The sequence below is a fragment of the Stegostoma tigrinum genome, chromosome 12 (assembly GCF_030684315.1).
Source record: "Stegostoma tigrinum isolate sSteTig4 chromosome 12, sSteTig4.hap1, whole genome shotgun sequence".
NCBI classification, from domain to species: Eukaryota; Metazoa; Chordata; class Chondrichthyes; order Orectolobiformes; family Stegostomatidae; genus Stegostoma; species Stegostoma tigrinum.
Window position 1 is genome coordinate 15,689,189 of NC_081365.1, and position 21,640 is coordinate 15,710,828.

At 45.3% G+C, this 21,640-nt stretch overlaps 1 protein-coding gene across 1 annotated transcript in view; it reads left to right on the forward strand.

Moving 5' to 3' along the window:
- The window catches only part of LOC125457007 (transmembrane protease serine 2-like), an 85,780-nt gene that overhangs the window by 35,941 nt on the left and 28,199 nt on the right, over positions 1–21,640 (forward strand). The window contains exons 8-11 of the mRNA XM_059649991.1: positions 3,908–4,080; positions 7,559–7,654; positions 10,379–10,515; positions 13,038–13,190. Coding sequence (XP_059505974.1) covers positions 3,908–4,080; positions 7,559–7,654; positions 10,379–10,515; positions 13,038–13,190 — 559 coding nt within the window. The remainder of the gene's footprint in view (positions 1–3,907; positions 4,081–7,558; positions 7,655–10,378; positions 10,516–13,037; positions 13,191–21,640) is intronic.

Here is a 21,640-nt window from a genome sequence, read left to right on the forward strand (position 1 = left end):
AAACCTCCTCCGGGGAAATCCTGCAGGCAGTAAATGTCCGCAGCAGCGAACCCACAACAGTTCAACAGGACCGTCTTCACGAAGAAGTTGCGGTCCACAGGCCCTTCCAAAGTGGTATACAGATGAGGAAGGACACCACTTTGATTGGGACGACACATCCATCCTAGGACAAGCCAAACAGAGACACGCACGAGAATTCCTAGAAGCATGGCATTCCAACCGGAACTCCATCAACAAACACATTGATTTGGAGCCAATCTACCATCCCCTGAGAAAAAGAACAGGAAATGACATCACCAACGCAGGAAATGGCATCACCAACCCAAGGAAACCTAACCAGATAAATAGAAAGTGGGGTATAATACCAGCGCTTCGTCGGAGGCTCACTGATGATCTTACCTCGAATGGTGACGAAACGTCTGAAAACGAACCTTCCAGCTCAGCGAGCAAACTCGCATCCAGAAGGTGACATAGTGGTAAATGCTTTTGGTAACCTCTTCAAAGCCTCCACATCCTCCTTGTACTGTGGTAACCAGAACTGTACATGGTATTCCAAATGTGGCCTAAGTAAAGTTCTATATGACTTGCCAATTTTTATACTCTGTGCCGGAACTGATGAGGGCAAGCATGCCATATGTCTTCTTGATGACCTTAGCCAATTGTGTTGTCACTTTCAGGAAACTGTGGATCTGTACACCCAATTCCCTCTGTATGTTGATGCTACTAAGGGTTCTGCTAATTACTGTATACCTCCCTCCTGCATGAGATTTTCCAAAATGCGTCACCTCACGTTTGTCCGAATTAAACTCTGTCTGCCATTTCTCCACCCAAGTCTCCAAACTATCCATATCCTGTTGTATCCTCTGGCAATCCTCCTCAATATCAGCAGCTTCCCTCAATCTTTGTGTCATCTGCAAAATTACTAATGAGGCCACATACATTCCTCCTCCCAAGTCATTGATATATTATTACAAGTAACATATAGAAACAAGTAGTTCTTGATCCAATCATGTGAGGTGTGCTGCTGGTCAGGTACAGTTAGGGTAGACTCCACACCCCATCCAAGGATTTGATGATAGTTACTTATCCTCCTCTGGGGCAGTTAGTGGATATGCCCAGCTGCAGTGCAGGGAGTGGGCAATAATCTGTTCTGTAGGGCCTGGAGAAGTCAGGGGAATCGCATATCCTCAGTTTATGGAGCTGCAAACAGCAGTCACACATGCCTAGGGGAAACTTATCAAATTAAGTTAAAGATCTGGGATGAATACAGACTTGGGGAATCCACATATGAAATGTTGAGGACTGCTTATTGAGGGTCAGTGCTCAATATGGATACTTTTTGAAGCAACCCACTCAGATATTATTACACACCTCTAGGCAAGGTGGGACTTGAACCCAGATCTCCTGGCTCAGGGGTAGTGATTCTATCACTACACCATTAGAGTCCTTATTGTGCAATCTAGCCTGACTAATCTCACCTGAAACACTTTTGAATGCTTTAGCACTTTAAAATAATGGAATTAGGTTGAACCCACATTCAGGTTCTTTCTGCTCCAGAGGTGTGCTATAATGTCTCTCTACAGGCAATTTTGAAAAGAAACTTGTTTGAAAAGATTGATTAGATTAGATTCCCTACAGTGTGGAAACAGGCCCTTTGGCCCAGCAAGTCCACACCGCCCCTTGAAGCATCCCACCCAGACCCATTCCCCTATAACCCACGCACCCCTGAACACTATGGGCAATTTAGCATGGCCAATCCACCTAATCTGCACATCTTTGGACTGTGGGAGAAAACCGGAGCACCCATAGGAAACCCACACAGACACAGGGAGAATGTGCAAACTCTGCAGACAGTTACCCGAGGATGGAATTGAACCTGGGTCCCTGGCGCTGTGAGGCTGCAGTGCTAACCACTGAGCCACCATACCACCCTCTGACATTGGCTTGGATCACACAGAGGATTGTGTGTAGAATATAAGGATAGAGGCAGACCTATCTACAAATGAAAAGCCGGAGCAGGCTCCTCAATTCTTTCAAAAGATATGGGGAAGTGAAGGCCTAGTGGTATTATGGCTGGACTGTTAATCAAGAGACCCAAGTAATGTTCTGGGGATCTGTGTTTGAATCTTGCCACAGCAGATGGTGGAATTTGAATTCAATAAAATATCTGCATTCAGAATCTAATGATGCCATGAATCCATAGTCCTTTGACAGGAAAAAACCATCTGGTTCACTAATGCCCTTTAGGGAGGGAAACTGCTATCCTTAGCTGGTCTGGCTTGCATGTGACTCCCAGACCCACAGCAATGTGGTTGACTTTTAAGTGCCCTCTGGGCAACTAGGGATGGGCAATAAATGCTAGCTGAGCCAGCGATGCCCTCATCCCATGAATGAATAAAGACTCTCAAACTGAAAAAATAGTTCCAGTCACTCTCTGGGGAAAAAGAAAACAAATGAATAAAAAAAAGACTTTCCTCAACCCTATTCCCACTAATCACACTGGGGGTTGAGACAATAATGAGTCAAATAAACATTGCCAACTGAAAATGAAACTGAAAATCAGAACCCTTCAGCTCCGTCTCCATCGAACCCTCCCAGAACAGGAACAACAATGGTCTGAAGGTCAGAGGGAAAGGTATCTCCACCTATTGCAAATTAAAATAAAGATCCTCTTGCATCGACCCTATCAAGCACTTCTGGGACAGGAGCAACATCGGATTAAAATAAAAGACCCCCTGGCTCTTTCACGGAGCCCAAAGTTGATATGAAGGCAAGATAATACGGGCCTGGTAACTGCAGATGCTGGAGAATCCAAGATAACAAAGTGTGGAGCTGGATGAACACAGCAGGCCAAGCGGCATCTCAGGAGATCTCCTGAGATGCTGCTTGGCCTGCTGTGTTCATCCAGCTCCACACTTTGTTATCTTGGATTCTCCAGCATCTGCAGTTCCCATTATCTATAATACAGAAATGTTCTGGGGCACCAAACCAAAAACAACCTCAAACTCAAAATCAAACGGTAGGCCACTCAGCCCCATGACCCTGCTCCACTATTCCATAAGATCATGGCTAAGCTGATTCCTCTCACCCATTTGACCTTTCACCTCCTTGTTTGACGAGAATCTATCCAGCTCTGCCATAAAAATATCCAAAGATCTTCCACAACCTTTTGAGAAAGGGAGCATCAAGTCTCCAAAGAGCTTACCTTTGGGGGTCAAGTGGCCTCAGGTGATTATTATAAGAGGGCAGTGCATGCTGACCATAACTGGCGTGGGAACTGGACCTGTGTTCTCGGTGTCATTTTGTATCAGAAACCAACCGAGTCCGGCGGACTGACCCCAACTCCCTTCATTTTAATCAGAGCCCTTTTGTTCCAGATGCTCCCACAAGAGGAAATATCCTCCTCACATGTTCCGTCCGGGAGGGATGGCATGGTAGCTCAGTAGTTCTTACTGCTGTCTCACAGTGCCAGGGACCTGGGTTTAATTCCTCCCTCAGGTGACTGTCTATGAAGAATTTGCACATTCTCCCTGTGTCTGTGTGGGCTTCCCCCCACAGTTCAAAGATGTGCAGATTAGGGTGGATTGGCCATGCTAAATTGCCCATAGTGTCCAGAGATGTGCACGCTAGGTGGATTAGCCATGGGAAATGCAGGGTTACTGGGTGGGACTGGGTGGGAGACTTTTCGGAGGGTTGGTGTGGACTTGATGGGCTGAATGGCCTGCTTCCGCTCTGTAAGGATTCAAAGATTTTATGTGTTTCAATCGAATCATATTTTACCAAAGGGGAAGAGTGCCTTGCCTCAGTAGTGTATACTATACGTTGTTGTTTTGAAAGCTCTAAGTAGATTTTACAAGATTTGGAGGTGGCTATTATAATAGGTCTTTTATCCCTCGTTTTTTTGCAGGCATCCCTTCCCTTCCAACTGGCTTGTGTATAGTGGCATTCTACAACAAACTGCAACACATGTCGTAAATCCACACTCTGTAGATAAATTTATCACCCATGAAAAGTTTAACAAAGTAAACAAAGATTATGACATAGCATTACTGAAGCTAAAAAGTCCCTTCATGCTTTCAGGTAATTTGTAATATATTTTGTGAAAATGCTTCGCTCATCTCTCCTTTGCACTCCTTGGATTATTAACTCTGGGAATTGAATTTACTCAGAAATTTGACTTGTTAACCTTCCAACTGAATTATCCCACCTAGTTAATCATACTCTTCATCCAATAGTTTAATGACCAAATAACAAACAACAAAAATGACTTGTACTTATATAGTGCCTTTAATTTGTTTGGAGTTAATGAAAGGGCTACAAGATATGTAGCATGACATTGCCAAGATTCCTTCAACAGTCTCTTCTAAACTAGCGACCTCTACCACCTGGAAGACTGAAGGACCACCCGTCCCCTCCAAGACACTTACCACTTTGGCTTGGAACATATCACCATTCATACTGGCTCAATATCCTCAATAGCACTCTGAATATAGCTACACCACATGGGGTCCTGCAGCTCAAGAAGTCAGCTCCCCACCTCCTTAAGGACAATTAGGGATGGGAAGCAAATGTTGGCCTTTAACAATGATGATCACCTCTTGAAGTTGGGTGATAGAAAGTTTGGCAGATCACGCTGCCATCATGTAGAGAATTAGAAGAAAATTAGAGACAAGATTTGCTGGCATACAGGCAGTGAAGTGAAGGAGAGTACTTAACAAAAGATGAATTATTAGGTGGAAGACCCAGCCTCTTTGAGAGCATGAGTCTTCAGTGTCATTGCTGAAATGTTGTCAAGGTCCAGTGCCTTCAGCCATTTCTTGATATCACACAGGGTGAAATGAAATGGCTGTAAAATGGTGTCTGATACTTGGGGGCTTCTGGAGGAGGCCGAGATGGATCATCCACGCATTATTTTTGGCTGAAGATGGATGAAAATGCTTCAGCCTTGCCACTTTCACTGACGTGCTGTGACTTTCCCTGAAATCTCCCTTGATGTTGAACGGCATATAATAATCTGTGTCTGAATTTACCTTTTTGCCACGAGGTGTGTTAATGGGATGTTACTATATTGGAACAGTTAATTAGTAATAGTTACTGTTTATTATTTGGTTAAATTTCCCATGAGTAAGTTATTCTAAATTCGCCTTTCTTTTGTTTGTATGTTAACTATAGCATTAAATAAATTGTGTTTTGTTTAACGGTGAGCGGTTTGACCAGTCGCATCATATCTGGAACAAGCAGTATACATCTACCTTTAAAGTAAGAAATAAGTTAGGATCAGGGCTGCCTTCTTAAACTGTTGTGAGGGGTTCTGGTCTGGTCCATAACAAGTGACTTGATCCTGTCTATCGCAAGCTGCTTCAATTGTTTGAAATGTGTAGTATTCCTGTTTGGTGGCTTCGCCAGGTTGACACCTCATTTTCAGGTATGCCTGGTGCTGCTCTTGGCATGCCCTCCTGCACTCTCCATTGAACCAGGGTTGACCCTCTGGCTCGATGGTAATGGTTGAGTGAGGGATGTGCCAAACCATGAGGGTGCAGATGGTGTGCTGGAGCACAGTTCTGCTGCTGCTGCTGTTGGCTCAAAGTGACTGCTCTGTTTCTTGGGTTGCGACACCTGTTCAAAATCTAGCCATTTGGCATAGTGATAGCATCACACAACATGCTGCAGGGTATCCTCGATGTCATGAGGTGACGTTGTCTCCAGAGGGACTCTTACCAATATTGTCAGTGGCAAGTGGATCAGTGAGAATGATGTTAAATACAAGACACGATGCCTCTGACCCGGCTGAAGAAACCTCCTGCTACCACCTCAGGAACATTTTGACGGGAATCACGATCAAAGCCGATGGTGCCGCATCACCGACAGAAGAGTGGAAATGAACCACTCTTGGCATGCCAAGAGCAGCACCAGGCATACCTGAAAATGAGGTGTCAACCTGGTGAAGCCACCAAATAGGAATATTTCACACTTCAAACAATGGAAGCAGCTTGTGATAGACAGGATCAAGTCACTGACGCCAAAGCCCGCCACGACTCTGGCCACCACCAGAGGCTGTCCCAACACCCAAGTACCGGGTTCTCTCCCAACTCCTGAGGACCGAGGGAACATCCAAATGCCCGAAGGAATGGAATCACCGCGCCACATTGTTCAAGCCGCGGCTGCCAGGGCCACGAGGGCTTGGACCAGATCTGTTGCAGCAGCAACTTTCCCCAAACTCCCCCTTTCACCTCGACTGCAGAAGAGAAGGAAAAGAAAGTGAATTTAATACAAAAGTCAAGTGAAGAAATGAAAAAGAAAGAAGGATGCAGCCAGACAGGCGAGTGGGAGCGGACGGGCCTAGCGAGGAGCACTTCCTGCTGCAATCTTTGGTATTTGGGATCAGGTCCTTGCACCTTCAGCTACCATTGTCCTGTAGCCACTTCAGAGATCCAGGGCCTATGGAGGGAATATAAAACAGATTAACTTTGTCTCATGTATTTAATTTTATAATTTCTGTATTTAATATGGCACCGGGTTATGGCGATTTATACGCTTTTCCCTGTATTTTCATAAGTGCAAGTGGCAATAAATTCCTGTACTACAAACACCTGAGGATGACGGAACTACCTTCCATAGACCCAAACTGGCAGCAATTTCCTTTAGACCCAGTCTGCTTTAGCCTTCCAAATATTTAATTGGTAGAAGTTTCTGCCTGTTGAGCTCTGGAGGTTGATAAGCAGTCCCACAGTTTAGAAATGGCTTGTGAGAGACAGCGATGAGCTCAAGCTCAGTGTCATCAGCTAAGACACAGAAAGCTAGCACCACGCTTCAAACGATGCCACCTTGGAGCGGCATGTAAAGGGGGAATCGGAGTGGGCCAAGGAAGGATGCTAGAGGATCCTGGGTGAATTAGAATGGAACCAGGCAAGTGTCGTCTGCATCATGATGGCGAAAAATTGAGAAGGATGGACAGCAATGAAGAACATCGACGACTGCAGTCAGTGTTTTATGGTGCCACAAAACTTGTTTCTCCAGCTTCACTTCTGCACATCAGAAATATGATTCTGGCAGCCTGTGGCCTGTAATTGTTTTGCCTTACCTATGACTGATTACTATCTGTTTCAGTTTTTGCAAATTCTTTTATTTACACATTGTACATAATACGTGAGTACATCTCTCAGTAGGACAGACTATTCCATCCTCTCTTCTTGTGCCTGCTGTTGCCATCACTACTATAATGAATACAACACCATTACAATACTCTATACATTCTCATTATGCAATGGACAGATCCACAATACCCTATACATTCTCATTATTCTATGGACAGATCCGATTATGTATCAACAGGAATATCAGGAGGCATTCCACTTTAAATTAGTTCACAGCTTGAGGTGTTTCTAAGAGATGTGGTGAGCTGCTGTATAAGTGCAAGTCATTTTTGCTCTTTAGTAGGATACCGCAAACAAACCTGAGAAACCCTTAAGTTAGAATAGACAGAGCTAGCCCATTTATGAATTGGATTTAAAATGATTCCACTTGCTGCTAACAGCTCCATTATTTTGTTCTACATTAGATTCGATAAGACCAGTATGTTTGCCAAATTATGGGCAAACCTTTCCTACCGGGTCCATTTGCTGGATTTCTGGATGGGGAGACCTGTGGGAAGGAGGTAAGAGAGTAGGGATAGCTGTTTGTTCACACACCTGCACAATGCACTCACAGCTCACCTAGAGCTAATGGTCTGAGATTCAAGAATGGCTGGTTAGTATTTCTGGCCCGTTGCACACACTGAAGCCTAGAATACCCTGACTAGGCACTTCTTCTCTCCCCTCCTGACATTGCCACACACTCTCACAGCCTCAAAATCTCCTTGGAGAGGCAGAGAAGTAAAAAGATAGCATCCAGGCCCAATAATTGTAAGAAATTCCTCCTCGTGTTCTCAGGTGATCAACAACTGTTCAGAAGGACTATTCAGATATTGTACGTGGTGGAATTGACAATCGTATCTGACTAATCAATTCCTAGTCAATCCACTGTCAATTAGAACCTTTACAGTCTGGAAGAATCTTTGAATGCCTACAGAGAGGAAGCAGGCCATTCACCCCATCAAGTCCTCACCAACCATCCAAAGAGGATCCAATACCAGACCTACACCCTACCCCCGTAACTGTGCACTTTCCACAACTAGCCCACCTAAGCCTCCATGTCTCTGGACTCTAAGGGCAATTTAGCATGGCAAATCTACCTAACTCTCACATCTTTGGACTGTGGGTGGAAACCGTAGCACCAGAGCAAACCCACACAGACAAGAGGAGAATGTGCGAAACTCCAGTCACCTGAGGGTGGAATGGAACCTGGTAATAGCTGTCCCTAGCTACTACGTTTTCTCGCTTTTCTCTCTCTCTCTCTCTCTCTCTCTCTCTCTCTCTCACACACACACACACACACACACACACACACACACACACACACACACACACACACACACACACTCCCTCTCTCCAACCCACCCTCTGTCTGTCTCTCTCTTCCCCACACGCACACACACAAAAATCTCTAAGACGATGCCTGTTTATTTGCAGATACATTCCATATTGTTCAAAAAACACACACTTTGTAGTCACAGTCAGTCAGTGTGGCATCTTATAAATTCCAGCTTTTGGAATAAAACCAGCCTGATTCCAGCTTAGAACTCTGAGACAAGTTCTGAAGAAAGCTTCACACTTACAATTTAGTGTCTGACCTGAGATGTCACCTTTTGCATATTCCTAAGGCTCTGGCTGATTGCCATGACAGCACAGCACTGGCTTTGACTTTATAAACACTTTACATAACATATAACATTCTTGGTCCCCTGCAAGGATGGATTATCTGACGCTCCACTCACACCAGTTGTATGATCTTTTGGTCTCGCTGCCCTTGATCTCTCTGCCTATAAACTGTGTGTCTTGTGTTCTGCTCTCTCACTGCATCTGATGAAGGGTCTGTGCTCAGAAAGTTTAAGTGGTTCCAAATAAACCTGTTGGACTATGATTTGGTGTTGTGTGACATCAAACAGGGCCAAAAGAGAGGTGAGAGTATAATAAATTAAGCTTATGTAAGGAGGGAGATGAGAGTGACTGCCCTTGACAGAAAGATTACATTTAATCAAGTGTGGTATCAAGGAACCCTAGCAAAGCTGAATTTGGGTGGGGCGGCGGGATGTAGTGCGGGTTGGGGAGGTGCTTGGAGCCTGGTTGGAGTTATCCTTTGCATGAAGGATGTGGTGTTGGCTGACAAAACTCTTAATCCGGGAATAGTTGCAGGAATTCTCCAGGGATGTAGGATAGATCTACACATTATTAGATACTTCATCACTTTGAAAGAACAACTTTCAGGTCTAGGCTGATAAGCCACAAGCAATTTTGACACCATGTAAATGAGAGGAAATGACCATCTCAAACAATAGATATTTAACCATCTCCCTTTGGCGTTCAGTCGTCTTGTTATCTCTGGATCCAACATCATCAACACCTTGGAAGTTACTATTGATCAGAAACTCAACTGGACCCACCACATAAATACAGCGGTGACAAGAGAAGGTTGGAATCTTAGAATACTGCAGTGAGTAACTCACCTCCAGGCTCTCCAAAGCCTGTCTACCGTCTACAAGGCACAAGTCAGGAGTGTGCTGGAGTACGCTCCACTTGCCTGGATGAGTGCAGTTCCGTTAACACTCAAGATGTTCCATACACTACCGAGGACAAAGCAGCCCACCGCATTGACAGCACATCCACAAACCTTCACACCCTCCACAATTGGTGTACAGTGGCAGCAGCGTGTACCAGCTACAAGATGCACTGCATCAGCTCACCTAGACACGATCAATAGCATCTTCCAAATTCACAACCCCTTAGAAGGACCATGCTGGCAGATACCACCTACCTGCAAGTTCATTGTCATGCCCCTCACACACATCATCCCGACTTGGAAATATATTGCTGTTCTCTCATGGCCGCTGGGTCAAATTCCTAGAGCTCCCTCTCCAAAAGCACTTTGGATATATGCAAACCACATGACTAGGAAACCTTTAATAATATAGCTCATCACTACCTCCTCAAGGGCAGTTAGGAATAGGCAATAAATACTGGCTTTGCCAGGAAAGCTCACGTCTTATTTTGTAAAATCTAAGTGATCTCTTCCCTAAACAAGACTCATTCCAGCGCCCTCTTCTTCAACATCAAACAGTGCAGTAACTGTTGCCCTTCATTGGCCACTGCATGAGTTCAGGATAATGAACCATGGCTGTTCTCTGTTCTCTGTTCCAGCTGCAGGTTGTGTGTAGTGTTAATATTGGATTGAGCAGAATTAATGTTGCTTAGTCAGTTACTACATTCTCTGTTCATTTCATCAGGGCCTCCACCAGACTCTCTACAGTGGACCACAGCGCCCCTAATTACTTATGATGATTGCAAAAAATTGTATTTTGATATTATCACACCTCGCATGCTGTGTGCTGGTTTGGAAGAGGGTGGACATGATGCTTGTCAGGTATGGTTAACATTCGTTGTGTCTAGAATGAATGCTTCCTCCTTGCCACTTCCTGGTTAACTCTCTGTTCTGTACTGACATCAACTGTACCACCAACAAAAGCAGAAAGGGTGTTCCCCATTAGCTTTGGTGATGGGATGCAATCAGCTGGCTTGCTCACTTTGCTGATTGAAATGGCAAGGAATTGGAAAAGATGAGCTTGTGAACTGCGTGTGCTGATAGAGGGTGGCAAGTGTGAAGACAGTGACTTCATTAACACATAGAAAATAGGTGCAATATGATCTTAGCTAATCCTATTCTCGCCCTCTCCCCATACCACTTGATCCCTTTAGCTGCAAGGGCCACATCCAGCTCCCTCTTGAACATATCTAATATCGGCACCAACAGCTTCCTGTGGGAGAGAATTCCACAGGTTCATAACTCTCCGAGGGAAGAAATTCCTCCTCGTCTCCATCCTGAATGTTCTACCCTTATTCTGAGACTGTAAGCCCCAGTTCTGGGCTTGCCCAAAATCGGGAACATTCTTCCCACATACCGCCTGTTTGGTCCCAATCGGATTTCATGTTTCTGTGAGATCTCCCCTTATTCTTCTACATTCCAGTGTGTACAGGTCCAGTCTATCCAGTCTTTCCCCATATGTCAGTCCTGCCATCCCAGGAATCAGCCTGTGAACCTTTGCTGGATTCCCTCAATAGCAATAGTGTTCTTCCTTAGACTAGGAGACCAAAACTGCACAGAATAATCAAGGTGTGGCCTCATCAAGGCCCTGTATAACTGCAGCGAGACACCCTTACTCTGATATTCACATCCTCTTGCCATGAAGGCCAGCATGCCATTAACTTTCATCCATACCTGCTGCACCTGAATGCCAATCTTCAGCGAATGTTCCATCATTACACGCAGGTCTCGTTGACCCTCACCTTTTCCTAAACTGCCTCCATTCAGATAATAATCCACCTTCCTGTTTTTGCGACCAAAACACCTTTCCCCTCGACTAAATGAGGCCCCAGTTCCTCTCTGAGCTAGAAGTATGAGTGGCTTGGAGGTTGGAGGAGAAATGTACAATTTCCAAGTGGATGCAACTAAAATAGAGTTGTTCCCCCTCCTTTAAAGTGACTGCTTCTGTCTGGATTCTTTGGAGAACATGCTTCATTATAAAAATGTGAACATTAATGCTCCTTTACAGAAAGAAAGACCAAGGCCTGAGAGGAGGAAGTACCAGATCCATAAATGGGTGTAGCAGAGGGACTGCATGATGTTTCACAAAGACATAGCATGAATTATAATGGAACGAAGGAAGTTGTCTTCATAGGGACATTTTGTACAATCTTAGGAGTCACCAAATGCTGCATGAGCAGCTAAGTACATAAGAAGTGCAGATACATGTGTACTGTAGAATAGTCAGCCATCAATTTGTATGTAGCATGACAGCGTTTTGTCTAGCATGGAAGTTGAGAGATAAATGTCGTCGAGGGGAACTGCCCCTGTTCATCTTTGAATAATCTTGTAGATTCATTTAACTACACTTGAGAAGGAAAACATGACCATGTTTTAACTGTCTCATCTGAAAGACAGCATCATCAACAAAGTAGCACTCCCTCAGAATGGAAGTGCCAGGTTGAATTATGCACTGCCAGCACTAGAGTGAGGGTTAAACACTTAGCCTTCTGATATTCATCATTGACTTCATGTTCCTCTGGTCATATTGAATGGAAGTCCTTTTTTCCCGGCTGACCTATGAAGTCCTTATGCCATTTTGCACACCTGCACCTAGTGAAAGTTTTGTGGCCTATCCACCACACTCTTGATCCAACTTTGAAAATAATAAATCCCTATGACTATCATCCTCAGAACTCTTAGAGGAATAATCATTCATACTCCATTGTGAAATAATACCTCAGAAAATGCAATACAACCATAAATACAAAATATGGAATACACCTTACAAAATTGTCCATTATCACAAAATTATAATGGGTGCAGAAGGAGGCCATTTGGCCCATCTAGTCTCCGTCAGCTCTACTATCTCATCCAGCTCTGCTATAATTGCTGTTTCCTGTTAAACCTGCACATCATTTTTGTCCAAATAAATGTCCAATGTTCACTTCAATGCCACAACCGAACCTCCGTCCATCACACTTCCAATGGTTGCATTCCATACCCTAACTCCTTGCTATGTGAAAAAGTTTTTTTTGTCTCACATACCATTATCTCATTAGCACATCATTTTAAGTCTATGTCCTCTCGTTCTTATTTCACTTACAAGAAGCCTCATCCTATCTACTCTGTCCAATGCTGCTCATGGCAACATTGCATTTCCAAGGCAACCATCTTACACAGTCCAACAAATAAAGAAAGATTTAGCACGTCAGTTCCATGGTCATTAGGAATTGGATTGATGTTGCCCACTTTAACCAACTGATCAAAGAGGCTGTTGTTTGCCCAGTGGGTAGTTACTAAATTGTAAATATCTACATCCAACTGTTCTGCATCACAGAAACATTTTCTTTTTTGTGACACAGGGTGACAGTGGTGGCCCACTAACTACAAAGCAGAAGTCACTCTTCTGGTTAGTTGGTGTCACAAGCTGGGGATACGGATGTGCCAGATTTGGGAAGCCAGGAGTGTATGTGAAGGTCACAACATTATTGGACTGGATTTACCTGCAGTTCAAGGCAAGTGAAACATGTGGATGTGGCCTAGATTATCTGAGAATGGGCATTCCAATTTCTCCTGTCTTCTTCTACAGTCGTAGACTCATAGAGTAATATAACATGGGGACAGGCCCTTCGGCCCAAACTGGCCCATGCTGACCATGGTGCCCACTCAGCCAGTTCCATTGTCTTGCATTTGACCCATATCCCTCTAAACCCTTCCCATTCATGTATCCAAATGTTTTTCAAATGTTGCTATTGCACCTGCCTCAAGCACTTTCTCTGGCAGCCCACCCCATACATGCGCCGCTTTCTGCATGAAGATTTTGCCCCTCAGGTCCTTCTTAAATCTCTCCCCTCTCACCTTAAACCTATGCCCTCTAGTTTTCAACTTCCCATCCCTGGGAAAAAGATTATATTCACTCATCCTATCTATGCTCCTCATGATTTTATACGCCTCAGTTAGGCCACCCCTCATTCTCCTATCTTACAAGGAATAAAGCCCTATCCTGGCCAACCTTTCCCTTTAACTCAGGCTTGCCAGTCCTGGCAACATCTTCGTAAATCTCCTTTGCACACATTCCAGTTTAACTATGTCATTCCTCTAACGGGGTGACTAAAACTGTACACAATATTCCAACTGTGGCCTCCCCAATGGCTTATACAGCTGTAACATAACGTCCTAACTCCTATACTCAGTGCCATGACTGATGAAGGCCAGCATGTTAAATGCCTTCTTCACCACCTTGTCAACCTGTGATGCCACTTTCAACAAATTATGTGCTTGTACGCCTCGGTCCCTCTGTTCCATAACACCAATCAGGACCCTACCATTTACTGTATAAGTCCTACCTTGGTATGACTGTCCAAATGCAACACCTTACATTTATCTGTGTTGAATTGCATTTGCCAAGCCTCAGACCACTTCCCCATCTGATCAAGATCCCTCTGTAATTTTTGGTAACTTTCTTCGCTATCAACAATACCTCCTAATTGTGTATCATCCACAAACTTATGAATCATGCCTTGTACATTTACATCAGATCATTTATATAAATAACAAATAAGAAAGGTCCCAGCACCGACCCCTGTGGCACACCACTAGTCACAGGCCTCCAGTCTGAGAAACAACCTTCAACCATCACCTTCTGCTTCCTACCATCAAGCCAATTTTGAATCCAATTAGCTAGCTCTCCCCGGATCCCAAGCGACCTAATCTTCATGACCAGCCGGTCGCGTGGGACCTTGTTAAAGGTCTCACTAAAGTCCGAATAGACAACATCCACTGCCCTATCCTCTCTATCCTTCTAGTTACCTCTTTGAAAAACTCTAAAACATTTGTCAGACATGACTTCCCACGGACAAATCCATGCTGAATATCCCTAATCAGACCTTGACAATCCAAATGTTGGTTGATCCTGTCTTTCAGTATCCTCTCCAATAACTTGCCTACCACTGATATCAGGCCCATTGGCCTATTGTGCCCTGGGTTGTCTTTGCTACAATTATCTTTGCTACATTGTCTTAAACGATAGAACAACATTAGCCAACCTCCCGTCTTCTAGAAATTCACCAGTGGCTAAAGATCTCTGCAAGGGCCTGTGCAATTTCTTTTCTAGCCTCCCACATCGTCTGAGGATGGACTTAATCAGGCCCAGGGGAGTTATCTAACTTAATGCTCTTTAAGGCTGCAAACATCTCCTCTCTGGTAATACGTATGGAGCCCACAACATCCTCACTTGTTTTCCTTATTTATTTAGCATCCATGATTCTCTCCTGAATAAACACTGAGTATCAAGTGTCATTAAAAATCTTCCCCATCTCCTGTGGCTTCACACATAGATGACATTTAAGAGGATCTATTCTCTCCCTGGCTACCCTTTTACCATTAATATCACCAAAGAACCTCATGGGATTACCTTTAACCTTGCCTTCCAGATTCATCCATTGCTCCTTTTTGTTCTCCTGATTTCCCTCTTAAGTGTGCTCCTACACTTTTTAATAGTCATCTAGGGATTCACTTGACCCCAATAGTTTAAATCCAATATGTGCTTCTTTTTCCTGACCAGGCCCTCGATATCCATCGTCAACCAGGGATCCCTAAACCTGCCAGATTTTCCCTTCACCCTCACAGGGATATGCTGTCCATGGATTCTTGATATCACAATTTTATAAGCCTCCCATTTGCTAGCCATTCCTTTTCCTTCAAACAGACTTATCCAAGTGATCTTTCCTCGATCTTGCCTCATGGCCCCAAAATTAGCCCTGCTCCAGTTTAGTACCTGAAGTGGCAGCCCTGTCCTATCTTTTTCCATAACAATGTTAAAACTAAGAGTTATGGTCACTGGGCCCAAAGTGCCCTCATGACTGACACTTCAGCCACTTGCCTGAACTCGTTTCCTAAGATGAGGTCCAGTGTTGCACCCTCCAGAATAAGGCCCTTTCCATATTGATTTAGGAAACTTTCTTGGACACATTTGACAAATTCCACCCCATCTGGGCCTTTCACACTCTGGATGGCCCAGTAAATACAGGGAAAATTAAAATCTCTAAGATAATAAAATGTGAGGCTGGATGAACACAGCAGGCCAAGCAGCATCTCAGGAGCGCAAAAGCTGACGTTTCGGGCCTAGACCCTTCATCAGAGAGGGGGATGGGGGGAGGGAACTGGAATAAATAGGGAGAGAGGGGGAGGCGGACCGAAGATGGAGAGTAAAGAAGATAGGTGGAGAGAGTGTAGGTGGGGAGGTAGGGAGGGGATAGGTCAGTCCAGGGAAGACGGACAGGTCAAGGAGGTGGGATGAGGTTAGTAGGTAGCTGGGGGTGCGGCTTGGGGTGGGAGGAAGGGATGGGTGAGAGGAAGAACCGGTTAGGGAGGCAGAGACAGGTTGGGCTGGTTTTGGGATGCAGTGGGTGGGGAGGGAAGAGCTGGGCTGGTTGTGTGGTGCAGTGGGGGGAGGGGATGAACTGGGCTGGTTTAGGGATGCAGTAGGGGAAGGTGAGATTTTGAAACTGGTGAAGTCCACATTGATACCATATGGCTGCAGGGTTCCCAGGCGGAATATGAGTTGCTGTTCCTGCAACCTTCGGGTGGCATCATTGTGGCAGTGCAGGAGGCCCATGATGGACATGTCATCAAGAGAATGGGAGGGGGAGTGGAAATGGTTTGCGACTGGGAGGTGCAGTTGTTTGTTGCGAACTGAGCGGAGGTGTTCTGCAAAGCGGTCCCCAAGCCTCCGCTTGGTTTCCCCAATGTAGAGGAAGCCGCACCGGCTACAGTGGATGCAGTATACCACATTGGCAGATGTGCAGGTGAACCTCTGCTTAATGTGGAATGTCATCTTGGGGCCTGGGATGGGGGTGAGGGAGGAGGTGTGGGGACAAGTGTAGCATTTCCTGCGGTTGCAGGGGAAGGTGCCGGGTGTGGTGGGGTTGGAGGGCAGTGTGGAGCGAACAAGGGAGTCACGGAGAGAGTGGTCTCTCCGGAAAGCAGACAGGGGAGGGGATGGAAAAATGTCTTGGGTGGTGGGGTCGGATTGTAAATGGCGGAAGTGTCGGAGGATAATGCGTTGTTTCCGGAGGTTGGTAGGGTGGTGTGTGAGAACGAGGGGGATCCTCTTGGGGCGGTTGTGGCGGGGGCGGGGTGTGAGGGATGTGTCGCGGGAAATGCGGGAGACGCGGTCAAGGGCGTTCTCGATCACTGTGGGGGGAAAGTTGCGGTCCTTAAAGAACTTGGACATCTGGGATGTGCGGGAGTGGAATGTCTTATCGTGGGAGCAGATGCGGCGGAGGCGGAGGAATTGGGAATAAGGGATGGAATTTTTGCAGGAGGGTGGGTGGGAGGAGGTGTATTCTAGGTAGCTGTGGGAGTCGGTGGGCTTGTAATGGACATCAGTTACAAGCTGGTTGCCTGAGATGGAGACTGAGAGGTCCAGGAAGGTGAGGGATGTGCTGGAGATGGCCCAGGTGAACTGAAGGTTGGGGTGGAAGGTGTTGGTGAAGTGGATGAACTGTTCGAGCTCCTCTGGGGAGCAAGAGGCGGCGCCGATACAGTCATCAATGTAATGGAGGAAGAGGTGGGGTTTGGGGCCTGTGTAGGTGTGGAAGAGGGACTGTTCCACTGACATTCCACATCAAGCAGAGGTTCACCTGCACATCTGCCAATGTGGTATACTGCATCCACTGTAGCCGGTGCGGCTTCCTCTACATTGGGGAAACCAAGCGGAGGCTTGGGGACCGCTTTGCAGAACACCTCCGCTCAGTTCGCAACAAACAACTGCACCTCCCAGTCGCAAACCATTTCCACTCCCCCTCCCATTCTCTTGATGACGTGTCCATCATGGGCCTCCTGCACTGCCACAATGATGCCACCCGAAGGTTGCAGGAACAGCAACTCATATTCCGCCTGGGAACCCTGCAGCCATATGGTATCAATGTGGACTTCACCAGTTTCAAAATCTCCCCTTCCCCTACTGCGTCCCTAAACCAGCCCAGTTCATCCCCTCCCCCCACTGCACCACACAACCAGCGCAGCTCTTCCCCCCCACCCACTGCATCCCAAAACCAGTCCAACCTGTCTCTGCCTCCCTAACCGGTTCTTCCTCTCACCCATCCCTTCCTCCCACCCCAAGCCGCACCCCCAACTACCTACTAACCTCATCCCACCTCCTTGACCTGTCCGTCTTCCCTGGACTGATCTATCCCCTCCCTACCTCCCCACCTATACTCTCTCCACCCATCTTCTTTACTCTCCATCTTCGGTCCGCCTCCCCCTCTCTCCCTATTTATTCCAGTTCCCTCCCCCCATCCCCCTCTCTGATGAAGGGTCTAGGCCCGAAACGTCAGCTTTTGTGCTCCTGAGATGCTGCTTGGCCTGCTGTGTTCATCCAGCCTCACATTTTATTATCTTGGAATCTCCAGCATCTGCAGTTCCCATTATCTCCAAAATTAAAATCTCTAATGGATACTACTTTATTTATTCCTACAGGTATCTGAAATCTCTCTGCACACCAGCTCCTCTAGCATCTGTTTGGGGGTCTGTAATACAGTCCCAAGGGCGTGACCAACCCCTTCTTGTTTCTAAAGCTTTAACCACGTGGCCTCATTTAATAACTCCTTAAGAATATTCTCTTTGAGCACTGTCCTACCTTCTCAAAAGGTCAACTCCCCCTTATCATTTACTTGTACCCCTGTCACGCCTTTAGCTTCTGTATCTTGGAACATTGAGCTGCCAGTCCTGCCCTTTTCTCAGATAACAAAGTGTGGGGCTGGATGAACACAGCAGGCCAAACAGCATCTTAGCAGCACAAAAGCTGATGTTTCGGGCCTAGACCCTTCATCAGAGAGGGGGATGGGGAGAGGGCTCCGAAATAAATAGGGAGAGAGGGGAGGCGGACTGAAGATGGATAGAGATTGAAGATGCTACTTGGCCTGCAGTGTTCATCCAGCTCCACGCTTTGTTATCTCGGATTCTCCAGCATCTGCAGCTCCCATTATCTCTGTCCTTTTCTAAGCCCTGTTTCTGTTATGGCTATAATCTCCCAGTCCCCAGAGTCAATCCAGGCTCTGAGCTCATCTGCCTTACCAGTCAGACCTTGTGTGTTGAAACAAATGCACTTTAAACCAGAAGTCTTTTCCTTCCCTTTACTGTGGCCCTGGTTGTCCTGAATAGTAAACTTGCTCTCAATGGCTAATGTATTTTTCCCTGACTTCTCAATGGCCCCTTTCTTATTCAGATTCGTAACTGCTCCCCCCTCCCAAATTAGTTTAAACCCTCTCAGGTAGCACTAACAAAGTGTTGTCTGTTGCCGTCTCTGATCAATGCCAGAAATAATTACAACTGGTACTGTAACTGCTATCACCTTCCTACATGTATCTCTCAGTCAGCCTAACACCACTGCTTAAATTTGTATCAGGTTACAAACAAAATTGCTTTTGACTAACTACAGGGGCTTAGGTATTACCTGCAGCGACGAGGAATTGTTGGGAAGACTCCAGTCTCACAGTTGGATCTGTCCTTTATTTGAACTTTGAGCTCCTGCTACAGTGACGATTGTTTTTAGGTTATGCTACCGATACAGTTGAATACAGTTATTTTTATCTGTTGTCTTGAAAGTTTCAGGAAACTTGACTCATGTCTAAGACCATTATGGCTATAAAATCAACCACCCAAGGGTCATATAGACCAGAGACATCCACTTCATTGCCCTCCCTTCTGCCTGTAATTTAATAGCCTTGGTAACCACTAAGATTACATATATTTTTAACAGCCCTTACCACCAGAGTCCTGCTGAACAAAGGGTGCCTGGTTTTGCCTTGCGCTGTAGGCTACTGTTCCCGTGAAGCTCTCAGAACCCTTACAATGTTGAAACAGACTATTCAGCCCATCAAGTCCACACCACCCCTCTGAAGAGTATCCCACCTAGATCCTCCCCCATACTGTTCCCCTGTAGCCCTGCATTTCCCATTGGCTGCCCCATATAGCCTCGATACTATGATCTATTCAATGTGGCCAATCCACCCAACCTGCATAGTTTTGGACTATAGGAGGAAACCAGAGCACCCAGAGGAAAGCCACAAAGATGCAAGGAGAATGCACAAACTCCAAATAGACAGTAGCCCAAGGGTGGAATCGAACTTGGGTCCTTGGTGCTGTGGAGCAGCAGTGCTAACCACTGAGTCACCATACTGCCCCGAGGTGGGAAACATTTCTCTCCATCATCCTTGTAAACATCTAGTTGTTAACCATTTTGGTACAGCATAGGAATTAAGATACACTCACACTACTACAGAGACATGGCACAAGCTGATATGTGTGAGCCTTGGTATGAACGTAGCAATACTGGGGCAATAGAGTTATGGAGTGAAAAACAGATCACGATTGTGTTCAATCTTGTTTTAGTTCAAAAGCCTGCACTGTATCTGTGACTTGGTAGGTCCAATTCATTATAGATTTATGACTGAGTGTTTAAGAAAAGACAAGACTTGCATTTAAAGTCGGCCTTTGCTAACCACCGGATACGCCAAAACACTCTTCACTTACTTTGCTGTTATGGCTTTCCTCACATCTGCAAATTGAGGAAATGATACAGTCAATTTGTGCAAGGGAAGAGGTTTAGAAGGAGGGTCACTGGATCTTAAACGTTAACGCTGCTTTCCCACAGCTGATGCTGCCAGACCTGCTGAGTTTCCCTTGCAATTTCTGTTTTCGTTTCTGATTTCCAGCTTCCACAGCTCTTTGGTTTCTTTTCTTGCTCTGAATGGCTGAGCTGTGTTTCCAGCTGTTCCAAGGGTTATGAGATGTCTTGTCACCTTACTCAACATTTTAATTTTCCCAAACCTCTTATATTTCCCTTACATGTGATGTTCTCCCATTCTCACCAAAATCACTTTCTTCTGAGTCAAAATTAGTGACGTGAATTAAGCAAAGTCTACACCTTTGTCTGCATTGGTAAACTGACCTCAGCATAGTTCACTGTCAGTCTGGCCTTGCACTTCTCAACATTAACCTCCCCTAATCTATACAGATCTCTGAATTCCTCCTGTTTTGGAGGCTTGTACATCTCTGATATCCATTGGTTAATGTGCCATCAGGATTCTAGGCCCAAAACTCTGGAATCCCTTGCCCAAACTCCCTTGCTTCTCGATTGTCTCCTATTTTTGAATATCCCTTAAAACCTATTTCTTTGACCAAAAACTCGTCCTTGTATCTACTTCTTAAGGCCAATTAAATTTTAAATTTTCTCTCATCACTCTCCCATGAAGTGTCTTGAATGGGTACTATATAAACACAATTTAAACCAAAGATTTCTGAAGAAGGGTCGAGGCCCGAAACATCAGCCTTCCTGCTCCTCTGATGGCCTGCTGTGTTCATCCAGCTCTACACCTTGTTATCTCAGATTCTCCAGCATCTGCAGCTCCTGCTATCTCTTAAACCAAAGTGTGGCCATATCTGAATATCCAGGCTTACTTGTCCAAAATTATAAATCTCTCTGAAATGGAAGTGGTTCCTTATCAAGTATTCAGAAATTTGGAATACGGTCAATCAGGAATCTGATTAATTTAAATCAAAGTATTGCAGATGCTGAAATAAAAATAAGAAGGTGCTGGAGTAACTCAGTAGGAGAGAGAAATATATCTGATTACCCGATGTCTTGAAATTGATGAGTTTCATTGTGTTTAGCATGTGATTGTCTGATTTCAGAAATACCGCTGAAGATGGACAAGATTATCAACGCCTGTTATTTCTGAGAATGTAGAGAAGATAAAAATGGACATTTATCAAGCTCTTAGATGCTTCTTCCTTCCTACTCTGATGTACAATTCCCTGTGCCAATGATTTGAGAAGCTCCCTTGCATGACAGTAACTTTCTCCATACTGTTCCAATTTACTTAAGGATTTCTCTGCCCTCAGACAAAAACCTCAATATTAAGTGATAGGATAAGACTGGTGACTTGCTGAGAAGATTTGG